This window comes from Salvelinus namaycush, chromosome 11, assembly GCF_016432855.1.
Source record: "Salvelinus namaycush isolate Seneca chromosome 11, SaNama_1.0, whole genome shotgun sequence".
Taxonomy (NCBI): domain Eukaryota; kingdom Metazoa; phylum Chordata; class Actinopteri; order Salmoniformes; family Salmonidae; genus Salvelinus; species Salvelinus namaycush.
In genome coordinates this window covers 29235562-29250246 of record NC_052317.1, presented here as the reverse complement: position 1 = coordinate 29250246, position 14685 = coordinate 29235562, and the positions used below count along the sequence as shown (strand labels likewise).

The 14685-nt window shown below is 42.2% G+C and overlaps 2 protein-coding genes and 1 pseudogene across 5 annotated transcripts; 2 read left to right on the top strand and 1 right to left on the bottom strand.

The window, feature by feature from the left end:
• Nucleotides 1–335: 335 nt before the first annotated feature.
• On the top strand, nucleotides 336–2564 carry iba57 (iron-sulfur cluster assembly factor IBA57). Its single transcript, XM_039004083.1, has 3 exons — nucleotides 336–847; nucleotides 1047–1396; nucleotides 1826–2564. Exons 1-3 carry the CDS (start codon nucleotides 435–437, stop codon nucleotides 2215–2217), a joined length of 1155 nt encoding a protein of 384 aa, XP_038860011.1. The 5' UTR covers nucleotides 336–434; the 3' UTR covers nucleotides 2218–2564.
• Nucleotides 2565–3243: 679 nt separating this feature from the next.
• LOC120055328 lies at nucleotides 3244–6127 on the bottom strand (annotated as a pseudogene).
• Nucleotides 6128–6302: 175 nt separating this feature from the next.
• LOC120055979 (synaptosomal-associated protein 47-like) lies at nucleotides 6303–12595 on the top strand. Of its 4 annotated transcripts, XM_039004081.1 has the most exons (6): nucleotides 6303–6513; nucleotides 7009–7537; nucleotides 7790–8289; nucleotides 8943–9067; nucleotides 11272–11452; nucleotides 11915–12595. In XM_039004081.1, the coding sequence occupies exons 2-5, from the start codon at nucleotides 7032–7034 to the stop codon at nucleotides 11416–11418; spliced, it is 1278 nt and encodes a 425-aa protein (XP_038860009.1). In that variant the 5' UTR covers nucleotides 6303–6513; nucleotides 7009–7031; the 3' UTR covers nucleotides 11419–11452; nucleotides 11915–12595. The 4 variants fall into 4 exon arrangements, with proteins under 4 accessions (XP_038860009.1, XP_038860010.1, XP_038860007.1 ...); XM_039004082.1 differs by having other exon boundaries at nucleotides 8946–9067; nucleotides 11272–12595; XM_039004079.1 differs by having other exon boundaries at nucleotides 11272–12595.
• The last annotated feature ends 2090 nt before the right edge of the window (nucleotides 12596–14685 follow it).

Below are 14685 nucleotides of genomic sequence, written 5' to 3'. Positions count from 1 at the left end.
TGCTACACCTGGTGGAGAGAGATTGTAAGACAGAAATATTTGCTTTATGCGTGCTGTACGTTATGACATGACACGTCATGATGTAACGGAGGGTCCGTTTTTTCAACTTTTCTCCAATACTATAGAGCCATTACCATGTTGATCAACGCTTGAATAGCAACGTAGTTCACACCGCTGATTTTGAAGTCAACACAGTCGCTACAGTCCCATTTGTTTTCTTTGGAGCCTCGTTTGAATGTTGCGGTTGCGCACATATGTACGGAATGGGGTGAGTTTACGGTTAACTCAGTGCTCTGAACACACGAATCTTCTGGAACGCACCCATCGTCGTGACGTAAACGCACGCAGTGCATTGTGGGATTCAAAATGGAGTTTGTTATCAAGATTTCAGCTGAAACGTCCCGTCTCGGACTTATTTAACGCATTTTATTTAAATGTACAGTTGCTGTTTTTCGCACACGTACCAAACAATGCACCGTATGGGATTGGTTTGTTTCGCTAGGGCCGCGGTTGGTCCAAACTCTTTACTTCGACTCTACTCACGCAATTTCAATGCTAGAAAATGTTCCGAACCCCGGTACCAGTGGACAGGTGCTTGGTGCCAAGCAGGATTGACCAACATCAATAATTACAGTCAGGAAGCACGTAAGAATGAATTGGGACAGTATGTTTGCTATCATCTTCCACACAGGACCTTACTGAAAGTTCAAGGGCAAGATACAAGATCGTTTCTTCAAGGTATTGTAACCAATGACATGGAGCTCTTTGCAAAAGAGGAACAGAACGTTTTGTATGCGCACATGCTGAACGTTCAAGGAAGGACACTGTATGACATTATCATATACAGGTAATGCCTTATTGTAACAGCTACATCTTGTTTACAGTCAGGCTAGCCATAACCTCCATTGTGGGCGTGGCTTGCTTATCTAACTACTAAGTTTCACAGTTAAGACCGTTTCAATTAGTTACTAGAAACCCAGGCATGATATACATTTGAAGCACTCCCACATGATGGCTGACATGTTCTTTATTTTATTGTTATTTAGGTTGAAAGTAGCAGAAGCGGGTTGTGGTGTTCTGGTCGAGTGTGACACCACCATAAAGGATGTAATTTTGAAACATTTGAAGGTGTACAAAATCCGCCGGCAGGTGAAGATCAGCACCTGTCCAGAGCTTTCTCTATGGGCTGTGTTGCCTCAGGGAACAGCCCCAGGCCACGAGAGGCCTAAGCCAGATCTCACTGCCCCAGAAAAAGCTCTGATGTGGGAGGAAGATCCGAGAACTGAAGCCATGGGCTGGAGGTTGGTGGTGGACAACAAAGTCGATCCTCTTGAAATGATTCCATGGTGTCAGCAAGGCGACTCAGAAGAGTACCACAGGCACCGCTATGCAATAGGTAGGATCAGCCAACTAGAGGTTTAAGTGGTGGAAATGGTTTGCTTGCCTCATCTAATACTATGTGGTGTAGCCAACTCTATGGTTGTATATTGTCAACTACTGGGTTGTTGTTATGCCATATACAATAGAACAGTTGGTTGCAGCATACGGTATGGGGTGGCAGGTAGCTTAGTGGTTAGAACGTTGGACTAGTAACCGAAAGGTTGCAAGATCAAGTCCCAGAGCTGACAAGGAAAACATCTGTCGTTCTGCCGCTGGACAAGGCAGTTAACCCACGGTTCCTAGGCCGTCATTGAAAGTACGAATTTGTTCGTAACTGACTTGCCTAGTTAAATAAAGGTAAAATAAAAAAATATGGCTAGCAGGGCTGTTGTATTGAAATTATTCCTGTAATCACCCTATGTTTCTATCTACCTGTTTCTCTTAGGACTTCCTGAGGGGGTGAAGGACCTTCCTCCCGGGGTGGCTCTTCCTCTGGAGTCCAACCTGGTCTACATGCAGGGCATCAGCTTCAGTAAAGGCTGTTACATTGGCCAGGAGTTGACCGCCAGGACTCATCACACCGGGGTGGTGCGGAAGCGTCTGATGCCTGTACGCATGTCAGCACCAGCCGAAGGCCTGGAGGAAGGAGTATCGCTACAGACCCAGTCTGGCAAGCCAGCCGGGAAGCACAGGGCCGGGGTTGGAGAGCTGGGCCTGAGCCTGATCCGCCTGGCTCACGCTAAAGAGCCACTGACACTCAAGGCGTCAGAGGACACCACAGTGACTCTAGAGGCCTCCGTGCCAGACTGGTGGCCCAAAGACACTAAAGCAAAATGAGGATAGAGGTATTTATTGACCCCAACAATATGAAACAATATGAATATGAAACAAACAATATGTTCAAAAGAGCCATATAATTTCTACATGGATAGGGTCCATAGTTACATCTTCTCATTCCAAATTAATCTAATACAGTATTTAACTGGTACCACTAGCAGCCATATCTGACAATAATTTTACTTTGTTTGCAGTATTGAAATTGCTTTAGATAGACTTTCTGAAATTATAATTTTCCTATCTTCCTTGAAACTATGCTGTTTGCCAGTTGTGCACCACCATTTACTAGCTATTGTCAGAAATATTACTATGCATCTCTGGTGTAATAAACATACAAGGACACAAAGTATGGATGTTTCTCATTTTCTCAACATCTCATTCACACAAAACATTCATAAACATATGTATTTAAAGACATCAGGCAAGTTATTTGGGCTACCTATCTCTGAAACCAAAGCCTTATCAACCAAATGTATTGATAAAGATGCTCAGAAAGGGATAGAGTGGCCTACTCCTGGTAAAGGGAGTGCTGCCCTCTAGTGGAGTGTATGGTTTCTTTAATCTGCTGCAGTAAAATTTCATTTATTTTATTATTATTTTTATTTCACCTTTATTTAACCAGGTAGGCTAGTTGAGAACAAGTTCTCATTTACAACTGCGACCTGGCCAAGATAAAGCAAAGCAGTTTGACACATACAACAACACAGAGCTACACATGGAATAAACAAAAATAGTCAATAATACAGTAGAAAAAGTCTATATACAGTGTGTGCAAATGAGGTAGGATAAGGGAGGTAAGGCAATAAATAGGCCATGGTGGCGAAGTAATTACAATATAGCAATTAAACACTGGAATGGTAGATGTGCAGAAGATGAATGTGCAAGTAGAGATACTGGGGTGCAAAGGAGCAAAATAAATAAATACAATATGGGGAGCTGTGAGCTGCTCTGACAGCTGGTGCTTAAAGCTAGTGAGGGAGATATGGGTCTCCAGCTTCAGTGATTTTTGCAGTTCGTTCCAATCATTGGCAGCAGAGAACTGGAAGGAAAGGCGGCCAAAGGAAGAATTGGCTTTGGGGGTGACCAGTGAGATATACCTGCTGGAGCGCGAGCTACGGGTGGGTGCTGTGTGAGCTCAGAGTTGAATGGTCCAGTTTCTTAGTCTTTGCAGAGCATGCATTCTAGAATGTGAGCCACCCTCTGCAGGTCACAGGCAGCACGGTCAGGGTATCTGAAAGATGCAGGGGGTAATTTGAGGAGGCGTTTCCAGAGCAAGAGCTCAAGAAAGACATGCGGTTGTCAGCGACGATCTTTAGGAAAGAGGCAAACTCCCTGTAGTCAATCCCAGAGAAAGACTTCATGATGACCTGGAAAACAAAAACAGTTACTACAGACCACACAGCTTTTTAAAAATAAATCTGCTTTTGACATACAGTATCTCCAAGTGTTACTCCACTATCTCCCTCTGGACAGCAGACAGCTCGTTCTGAAGAAACTGCCACATAATGTACACATTGCAGCCATTCAACCAGTTATGGTTGATAGAGATGGTGTCTTCCTGCAGGATTATGAAACAAAAATGGGGTTATTACAGTTCAAAATTAGCCAGATGAGCTTATATGTGCTTAACTGGCAATGATTTACAAATAAGCTCTTGCACCACATCCAAACAGCAGCACTTACCAAATTATAAACCTGATGGTGCCAACCACTGAGCACAAGAATGATCTCCCCCGGCTTCCTGAATGATCTCTAGTGGTTGGCAGGCCTCATCAGAGTGTGGGAACTGCCCCTTGTCTTGAAGCTCGGGGGCAGTGACGTCATAAGCAAGGTTGCCATGGCTGTCTCGTAGAAACTCTTCTTGGCCCGGGGGATATAGAAGGCATTTTTTCCTGCCACAGATATTCACTGACCAGCTGTAGGAGCGAAACGCATCAGTGTAGAATGGCGTCCTATAGTGATGAGAGAAACAAGCATATGATGTTAAGGGAGAGTGAGATAAGATGATATCCATATTAGGGTCTATAATGAAATATGTTTTGTTATACCATGAGTCTTTGGGTCCCATGTAGACGAAGCGGTAGTCGTCCACCTCCAAGGTATCCCAATACTCATTGAGCCAGTCAGAAGAAAAGAAGACTGGGGTGGTGTAAACGTGTTCAGGAAAATCCCTGTGGCAGAAAGGAAGGAACAGTTGAGCAATGTCTAAATCTAATCAAATTTAACATCAAATCAAATTTTATTGGTCACATACACATGGTTAGCAGATGTTAATGCGAGTGTAGCGAAATGCTTGTGCTTCTAGTTCCGACCATGCAGTAATATCTAACAAGTAATCTAACAATTTCACAACAACTACCTTATACACACAAGTGTAAAGGAATGAATAAGAATATGTACATATAAATATATGGATGAGCGATGGCCGAACGGCATAGGCAAGATGCAGTAGATGGTATAGAGTACAGTATATACAGTGGGGAGAACAAGTATTTGATACGCAAGGTCCCCCTGCTCAAGCCAGCGCATGTCCAGGCCCGTCTGAAGTTTGCCAATGACCATCTGGATGATCCAGAGGAGGAATGGGAGAAGGTCATGTGGTCTGATGAGACAAAAATAGAGCTTTTTGGTCTAAACTCCACTCGCCGTGTTTGGAAGAAGAAGAAGGATGAGTACAACCCCAAGAACACCATCCCAACCGTGAAGCATGGAGGTGGAAACATCATTCTTTCGGGATGCTTTTCTGCAAAGGGGACAGGACGACTGCACCATATTGAGGGGAGGATGGATGGGGCATTGAAGATGGGTCGTGGCTGGGTCTTCCAGCATGACAATGACCTGAAACACACAGCCAGGGCAACTAAGAAGTGGCTCCGTAAGAAGCATCTCAAGGTCCTGGAGTGGCCTAGCCAGTCTCCAGACCTGAACCCAATAGAAAATCTTTGGAGGGAGCTGAAAGTCCGTATTGCCCAGCGACAGCCCCGAAACCTGAAGGATCTGGAGAAGGTCTGTATGGAGGAGTGGGCCAAAATCCCTGCTGCAGTGTGTGCAAACCTGGTCAAGAACTACAGGAAACGTATGATCTCTGTAATTGCAAACAAAGGTTTCTGTACCAAAACAACTTATAAATGGGTTATTTGTTCATCATAACTGCAGCACAAATTATATCAGATAATTCCACAGACGATGACATATGGCTGTCAAATCACAGATCAGAACAGCCCTTGCATAGGTTAATCAAACTCGTTCATTTCACACCAACATTATGAATACAAAGTTACTGGGCATTGTAATAGATCTGTAACAACATTTATTTACCAAATTGCTGCAGCAGTTTCTGGAAGGTTGGTTTCCCCTCTTCAGTGACCCACTGTTTTCTGCATGTCCAGTCTAATGAATTTCCTCGAGAACATGCATGGGTGGTTGGAAAGTAAGTACTTTTTAAAGAATTTGGAATAGCTCAACTCCTTCTCTATGTAATCCACAAAGTGCGATGACCAGAATTGTTCATAGGATTGCCTTGGTATTTTGACAAGGCTGCAGCAGTTATAGTAAGACTCCTTTTCCATGATAGTCAATAATGTAAACAAATCCTGGATATAGCTAACTAGTTAGCAAGCAATTAAAACTGGCGACGTACCTACGATATAACTATATAATGTCATGATATGTCACGTCAATCCCTCTGCCACAATTTTTGGATTTGCATTACAAAGATATGTCGAAAATTTGGAGGGTCTGGTTCGTTTATTCGAACCTAAAAATAGCTTTCTATTTGACATGCTATGGCTATGATATTCAGTTTGCATTGCAGGGGAACACATGTATCGATGCACAAGCCCAATATTAATTACAAAGCTACATTTGTTAATTTTTTTTGCACCTTATTGTTTCCGTACATCTTGAACATTGTCTGCTAATTCAACGTTGTCTTAAAAATACAATTTATGTTGTACATATAAGCAACGAAATTAGACAATCATGTTAATCTACACATTTAAGGTAGCAGGATCATTGTTTCTAGACGGACTGTAAACATGTCTGTACTGAGAACCTGCAGTTGTTCCACTTCCTTAACAAATCAGTCGCCTTCAAACAGGTGTTTTTATTTAATTTTACGAATTATTAAACTGACAGATTGAAATATATATATTCACAGGACAACTGTACTCGAATAAAAATAACTTTTGCACAATCGATAATATTAGCGCCTTGCCCAACATTGCAGAATTGTTGCCATTGATTTCCTGGAATAGTCATAACCCTGCAGGAGCTCACGTGCCAGGTTTCTAAAAAGTAAACAAAAACATGAACGTTGAATGGTCGCTAGCTATTTTGTTTGGTTACAGCTATTCTTTAGTTTGCACACGAATGTAATTTAATGCAAAATACATTTTATTTTAATTTAGAGGTACGCTTATGATGATGACTGCTGGCTGGATAACTAGCTAACGTTAGATAGCTTCCTGGCGTATTATGATTATGCATGTTTTTCTTGCAAGCTAGCAATCTTAGCATATACACAGTGGCCCTAGCAAAGTAACGTTAACTAGTGCACGGTAACGTATGTTTCTAGCTGTAACGTTACTGCCCTACTGTAGGTCTAAATAGCTAGTCCAAAATTCATTGATTACCATGATGACATCTAGCTAGCTACTTGAAATACCTAGCTAGTAGTTCCAAAGGTTTAGGGTCTAATCTTTAATCTTGATTAACATCTTGACCTTGATTCAAATACTCTGTTATTTCTAATATGACATCTGAACTTATGTTCACCCCTCTTTACCTAAGTGAGCATCTGAAGCCAAGTCAAGATGACAAGCCCAAACCGAGACATCCCCATCCACAGCTGGCCAGGCTCCTACTACATCAACAGCGAGAAGCGCTGGGAGGCCGGGACCCTGTCCCTGACCCGCACCATATTGCGCTTCACCTCAGACCAGAGCAAAGAGAACCTGGTTGGCTTCCGCCTCACCAGGATCATGGAGATCAAGATGGAGTCGTCCAGCTTCATCTTCAGCACTCTGACTGTGTTGGAGCATGGGAATCTCAAGCATTGGTTCGGCTCACTGAGGCCCAACCGGTTGGTGGTCTACAATGTCCTGGAGCATTTCTGGAGGGAGAGGTTGTTGTCCCCCTCTACTGAGGTCCAGGGGGCCGAGGCACAGCCCACCAAGGGGAGGGGGCTGATTAATCTGGTGGCGGGGGCTCAAAGACGGCTAGAGGACACAGGGAATGTCCTCCACCACCAGGGAGAGCAGTTTGATAACGTCATGCAGGGCCTGGACAAGATCGACTCTGATATGGGCGTGGCAGACAAGTAAGGAGGATTTTGATATTGTATTCTACCTCTGGGCCTTGTCATGTAACTGTTTTATTGTTTTTATGTTTTCAAATATTGTAGCTTGCCATGGATATTGTCTGACGTTTTGATGCCTTTCTATTTACATATAGTAGTAAAGAATTGAGATTGGATAGCGATAATCCAGAAGATGTTTACCTTTTTTGATTTGTGTGAACCGTCACTGAATTAGATGGATTCCTCTAACTTCTGTCACCATTCACTCCGCAGGCTACTGTCTGAACTGCAGTCTCCCCCTTGGTGGCCTTTTGGCAAATTACCCTGGAAGAGTCAGCAGGATGCCAATGCTGAGCATGCTGCCAGAGAGGCCACTTGTAAGGGAAGAGCAACAGGCAAGCACAGAGTGATCACCAGCATACCAGCCATCGTTTCCAGAGGTGGAGACTCGGACCTGAAGCCTGGCTGCTTGATGGTGATGGTCTCCTCTTTAGAAGTCCGAGACACAAACTATGTGCTCCTCCACCGCTTTGAGAGGGACGAAGTGGATGACATCCGGGTGCACAACCCTTATGAGATCAGTGTGAGGCAGAGGTTCATTGGGAAGCCAGACATATGCTTCAGACTCCTGTCGGCTAAAATGCCGGAGGCCATGTCTGTGCTAGAGATGCAGTATAAGAAGAAGGTGGAGTACACGAGTGAGTACTCTGCCTTTAAGACGACCCCAGCCACAACCCCAGGTGACCAGGATCAAGGTTCAATATGGAATGCAGGTAAGAACTGTAGATTTCACCTCTGAAGTCACAGGCAGGTGTTCTTCTTTGTTTATTTTGTATTGCACATTGGTTTGTATTTGACCACCAAGTGGCAGTAAAGGTCTGTATTTTAGCATTAGTTTAATATACATCTTTGAAATTGCTTTAGGCTCTCTTGAGGCTCAAATGTCATGATACACTCTAGATCAGGGTTCCCGAATAGGCGGCCCGTGGGCCAAATTCGACCTGTGGTTGATTTTATTTGGCACCCCAAGTTTTCTGATTAAAAACATATATCATTTTTGTTGTTTGACATAAGACTGTAAAATCCCCAGGATATCAGCTCAAAGTGTATTTTAATTTCGGAAATCTGTTCCCAAGTGCTCCCACACATAACTGGTCGTATTCCAATGTAATCAAGGTTTTAAAGGATTCTGTGTTTGTCAAATACTATATCTGTTTGGGATTCTTGCAGTCAATTTTGCTGTATACAAATTATTTATAACTATGTTGACCCCTGCTCTAGATTATTGATTTATTACACAATTCTGCCTTTTATGTTATGAGCTTTCCCCCATACATTATCATGGGGATACTGTGACGCTCATAGGATGATAATTTGTTTGTTTGAGTTGCCTTCTCATTGTATCTCTGTCCCCCTTCCGGGGCAGCAGGCTTGCAGCAGTACCAGGAGACAGAGGTCCCCAGTACGGTCCCAGCAGGAGAGCTTTCCCAGGTGCATTTACATGTCCTTAAGCCAGAGGTTACTCAGGCTGAGGTTCAGGAGCTCCGACAGGTGAGAGATCTCTCCTTCTGTAACTAAAGCATGTGATCCTATGGAAGCCTAACCCTATAACAGTCTAAAGTTATACTGCCCTTACATTTTCTCTCTTTCTGCTTAATACCTGTCCTGTAGACACCTGTTTTGTATGTAGAGGAAATGCATAATTGAATAACCATGTTAAGATTCAGTAAAAGTATTCCATTTCAATAGCAGGTTTTAAAGAACAAGCATAACTTTGCCTATGGAAATCATGGGAAGATAAATGCTCTATTTCCATTCCAAACAGAGATTCACTGTAATGATTTAGATTTGTCAAATTATATTTTATATGTAAGTCGGTGAGACCACAAACCAAACTCCAATGGGTTTAAGAGAGAGAGAGGAGAGAGGGAAAGATACATGGCCAGCTATTTGGTCAACTTTTCTGGTCAGACAGTGTATAAAGTATTTCCATTCAAAGCCATAATGTTGAACAGGGTGAGCTCCATACATGGTCTATGGTCGCGAGACATAAACAGTGACGCAAATGCAGTCAATTATTTTTTATTTAACACATTATTATAAGTTGCTCAGAATGATGTATTCCATATTAAACCTCTTCAAAACACAACATTTTGTGTATATCTAAGACCACATATGTAATTGGTTGGTGAACCGTTACAGGTATGTTGTCATTTTCATAATCCTCCTGAAACATAGGCTACAGTCTCTCCAGACATGGATGTTTCTTACTGTCCCATAAGCAATTCTATAAAGCTGAATGAAGCTAAGATTGAATGAGCCTTTTGTGGAAACTGCGTTTACAACGGAATAGTTAGTTAGGTATTACAAGTTAAGTATTGAACACTTCAGAATGGTCTCAATACGATTGTATCTCAATATAGTTTTATATATAATCATTTTACAAACAAATCGATCATGTAAGTGACGTTTTTCTCAATTAGTCTGTGTACAATTCAGGGATGTGTATTCTTTCTCTATCAATGGATTATTATGTTGTGCTGATAAGTCTTAATGGTTCTTTTGAACTACAAAGCCTGCCACTTTCTCAAGTGATACAATAGTACACTTTTTGACACACCCAACGCTTCTCTTGAAGTCATTCATATCATGATTAGAACCTATAGTGAGAGCCCCTCGTTGAGAGCCACTTTCAACCTTATTTCCTACCCAAGTGTATAGCAAATAGACCCTTTTGTCAAAAGATATTTGATACAGATTATCAATAGGTTTATTGTTCAAATCAGTTAAATATTTACAGTTCTTTATGTCCTAAACAAATTCCTACGAGTCGAGTCACTTCACCTCACCTTTCATCAGTTTACTGAGGTTATTAGCCTGTTTTTTTTAAACTTGTGTGTATTTTACTAACATATCTGACTAAGTTAATACACCCAAACAAACCAAATTTTCAAGCAGTGGTGTGATGATATTGAACTTGAGCAGTAGGACTGAGTTAAAGGTCCTGTGCACATTGTTTCTGTGTCACTTACTGGCAGTTGAAAACGTACATAATGTCAATGGGTGTGTGTGTGAGCATGTGTAGGATAACATAATATTAGTTCAGAAACCACGATGGTGGGGTTTGGAGTGAATGTTTATTAGGTTTTGCTTGGCACAACGCAGTTTATTTTAGATGTTCCATTGACCATTACATACACAGTTGTTGGAGCTTGGAGATGGAGTTGCAGAATTCCCTGAACACATGGAAAGTTGAAATAACATTTAATTTGACTTGTTTGTTATCGATGACCAGAGGAGTACCTCGGTCAAACCACCATGTGCTTGAGTATCATATACTAGTCACATGAATATTGTTTCACATGGAGATTGTGTCTTCAACTAGCGATGTAAATTCAGTTATTATAGATTGTTTTCTTTCTGTCTCCTTGGCCCCGGCAGGCAGTGGAAGAAGAATTATGACTGAGAAGAAAGTGTTATTCCTCCTCTCTGCTCATCTCCCCCGTCTTTTCCACTGACTGACTCACTCCCTCTCCTCTCAGGACATAACGCCTAGACAAGACACTTTTCCCCCCACATCAAGAAACAGAATTACTCCCACAGACCTAGGTCAAATACATATGTCAAATACTTGAGCTGCACTTGATTTACTTTGCCCTGTAAAGTGAAACAGAAGAAATGGATCCAAAAGTGCGAACCACTAGCTAAATCAAGCGTGTGTGTGTGCCTATATGTTTCTCTCCCTGTTCTCTCAGATGCTAATGCAGCTGAAAAATCTTGCTCTGGAGGCTGAGACTGAGCTGGAGAGGCAAGACGAGGCCCTGGATGTTCTGACCACCTCTACGGACCAGGCCACCATGCACATAGACAAACACACCTGCCGCATGAAAAGGCTGCTGTAACTAACTCACTTACAACACAATGCAGAAATGCACTGTGAGCTTCTGTTGCCTTACGACAAATGTATTCCGTTAGAAAGTTGTTGTACTGTACCTCTATATTTGAGGTTCCATAACCATTGAAACCAGATTTTACCATCTGCTTCGTTGTAACACATCAAGTTATGTCTTAGCCTCAGGTGTAATCATACACCCTTACCTCATTGTAACATGTAAAATATAGAAATTGATGTTCCTCTCAATGTGGTAATTACTGACCAGTCCACTAGATGTTATTTACACCAAGGTGAGGAAGCATTCATTCTCATCAGCACTTTGTGGAGATATCGTCCTCTTAGCATTGACAAACCATGAATAGATCCAAATTTGGTTGTTGTTGACGGGAGGTTGGACAGACAGAATGGTCTCTGTCACACATGTAATCCATGGTTTCTGATGCTGTACTTAAATCACAGTGAGGAACGATTGTCACACGTGTTTTTTCCTTCTTCTTTTTCAGTTGCAGGTGTCAGTAAAGCCATCCCCCTCCCTCCATGCACATGGTTTCCCTCCAGCTCCAAGTGTTGCATGTTCCCATGTTTCTGCTGAGTAAAGCGATGCATCGAGTGGGATCTGTAGAACTGTAAGGTTTGCAGTGGGTATGTAACATGTAGCAACGTCCGTTGAAACTGTGTCCCTTGAAATACACGGAATACTGTACAGAGCCCCTACTCTAAGTCAATTCCTATTCCATAATGTTCCGTACTAGAGAAAGCAGGGAGTAACTCACAATAGGTTGTCTCTCTAACATTATCATTGGAATTAGGAATATCTGTATAATCTTGTGTATATGAATGACTTGCATATTTCTATGCTGTAGTATACTCGATGTTCTACTGAAATGTAATTATTGTCTCGCTATCATATGTGAACTTGTGATAAACTGTTATTTAAACTCAATATCTGGTAAGTAATGCTTTTCTCCGTAAAAATAATGCCCAAGGCTCCCCATGCTACTGTACTGTAGAGAGCAGAGGAAGTATGAGTGGCGTGTAATTATACAATAAAACACATTTACATAAAATACAGACGAATGGCTTTAAGTAGTACAGTACAACCCGCCCAGTTCATAAAAGGCAATTGACACTGAAACAAAATATAAATGCAACATGTTAACTGTTGGTTTCATGAGTTGAAATAAAAGATCCCATAAATATTCCATGCGCGCAAAAAGCTTATTTCTCTCAAATTTTGTTCACAAATTTGTTTACATCCCTGTTAGTGAGCATTTCTCCTTTTCCAAGATAATCCATCCACCTGGCAGGTGTGTTATATCAAGAAGATGATTAAACAGCGTGATCATTACACAGGTGCACTTTGTGCTGGGGACAATAAAAGGTCACTATAAAATGTGCAGTTTTGTCACACAACACAATGCCACAGATGTTTTGAGGGGGCGTGCAATTGGCATGCTGACTACAGGAATGTCCACCATAGCTGTTGCCAGAGAATTGAATGTTAATGTCTCTACCATAAGCCGCCTCCAACATCGTTTTAGAGAATTTGGCAGTACGTCTAACTGGTCTCACAACCGCAGACTAGGTGTATTCACGCCAGCCCAGGATCTCCACATCCGGCTTTTTCACCTGCGGTATTGTCTGAGAGAAGCCACCAGGGACAGCTGATGAAACTGTGGGTTTGCACAACCAAAGAATTTCTGCACAAACTGTCAGAAACCGTCTCGGGAAGCACATCTGCGCGCTCGTTGTCCTCACCAGGGTCTTGACCTGACTGCAGTTCGTCGTTGTAACTGACTTCAGTCGGCAAATGCTCAAACGCTTTTCACGGATGAATCACAGTTTCAACTGTACCGGGCAGATGGCAGACAGCGTAGCGTGTATGATGTCGCGTGGGCGAGCGGTTTGCTGATGTCAATGTTGTGAAGAGAGTGCCCCATGGTGGCTGTGGGGTTAAGGTATGGGCAAGCAAAAGCTACAGACAATGAGCACAATTGCATTTTATCAATGGCAATTTGAATGCACAGAGATACTGTGACAAGATCCTGAGGCCCATTGTCATGCCATTCATCCGCTGCCATCACCTCATGTTTCAGCATGATAATGCACGTCCCCATGTCGCAAGGATCTGTACACAATTTCTGGAAGCTGAAAATGTCCTAGTTCTTCCATGGTCTGCATACTCACCAGACATGTCACCCATTGAACATGTTTGAGATGCTCTATCTACGTGTACAACAGCGTGTTCCTGTTCCCGCCAATATCCAGCAACTTCGCACAGCCATTGAAGAGGAGTGGGACAACATTCCACAGGTCACAATCAACAGCCTGATCAACTCTATGTGAAGGAGATGTCTATGCGAATGAAATGTCGCACTGCACGAGGCAAATTATGGTTACACCAGATACTGACCGGCTTTCTGATCCACGCCCCTACTTAAAAAAAACTATAGTTTGTTAACAAGACATTTGTGGAGTGGTTGAAAAACGAGTTTTAATGACTCCAACCTAAGTGTATGTAAACTTCTGACTTCAACTGTAGGTTGGAGTCATTAAAACTCATTTTTCAACCACTCCACAAATTTCTTGTTAACAAACTAGTTTTGGCAAGTTGGTTAGGACATCTACTTTGTGCATGACACAAGTAATTTTTCCAACAATTGTTTACAGACAGATTATTTAACTTATAATTCACTGTATCACAATTCCAGTGGGTCAGAAGTTTACATACACTAAGTTGACTGTGCCTTTAAACAGCTTGAAAAATTCAAGAAAATTATGACATGGCTTCAGAAGCTTCTGATAGGCTAGTTGACATAATTTGAGTCAATTGGAGGTGTACCTGTGCATGTATTTTAAGGCCTACCTTCAAACTCAGTGCCTCTTTATGGGAAAATCAAAAGAAATCAGCCAAGTCCTCAGAAAAAAAATTGTAGACCTCCACAAGTCTGGTTCATCCTTGGGAGCAATTTCCAAATGCATGAAGGTACCACGTTCATCTGTACAAACAATAGTACGCAAGTATAAACACCATGGGACCACGCAGCCGTCATACCGCTCAGGAAGGAGATGCGTTCTGTCTCCTAGAGATGAACGTACTTTGGTGTGAAAAGTGCAAATCAATCCCAGAACAACAGCAAAGGACCTTGTGAAGATGCTGGATGAAACAAGTACAAAAGTATCTAAATCCACAGTAAAACGAGTCCTATATCGACATAACCTGAAAAGCCGCTCAGCAAGGAAGAAGCCACTGCTCCAAAACCACCATAAAAAA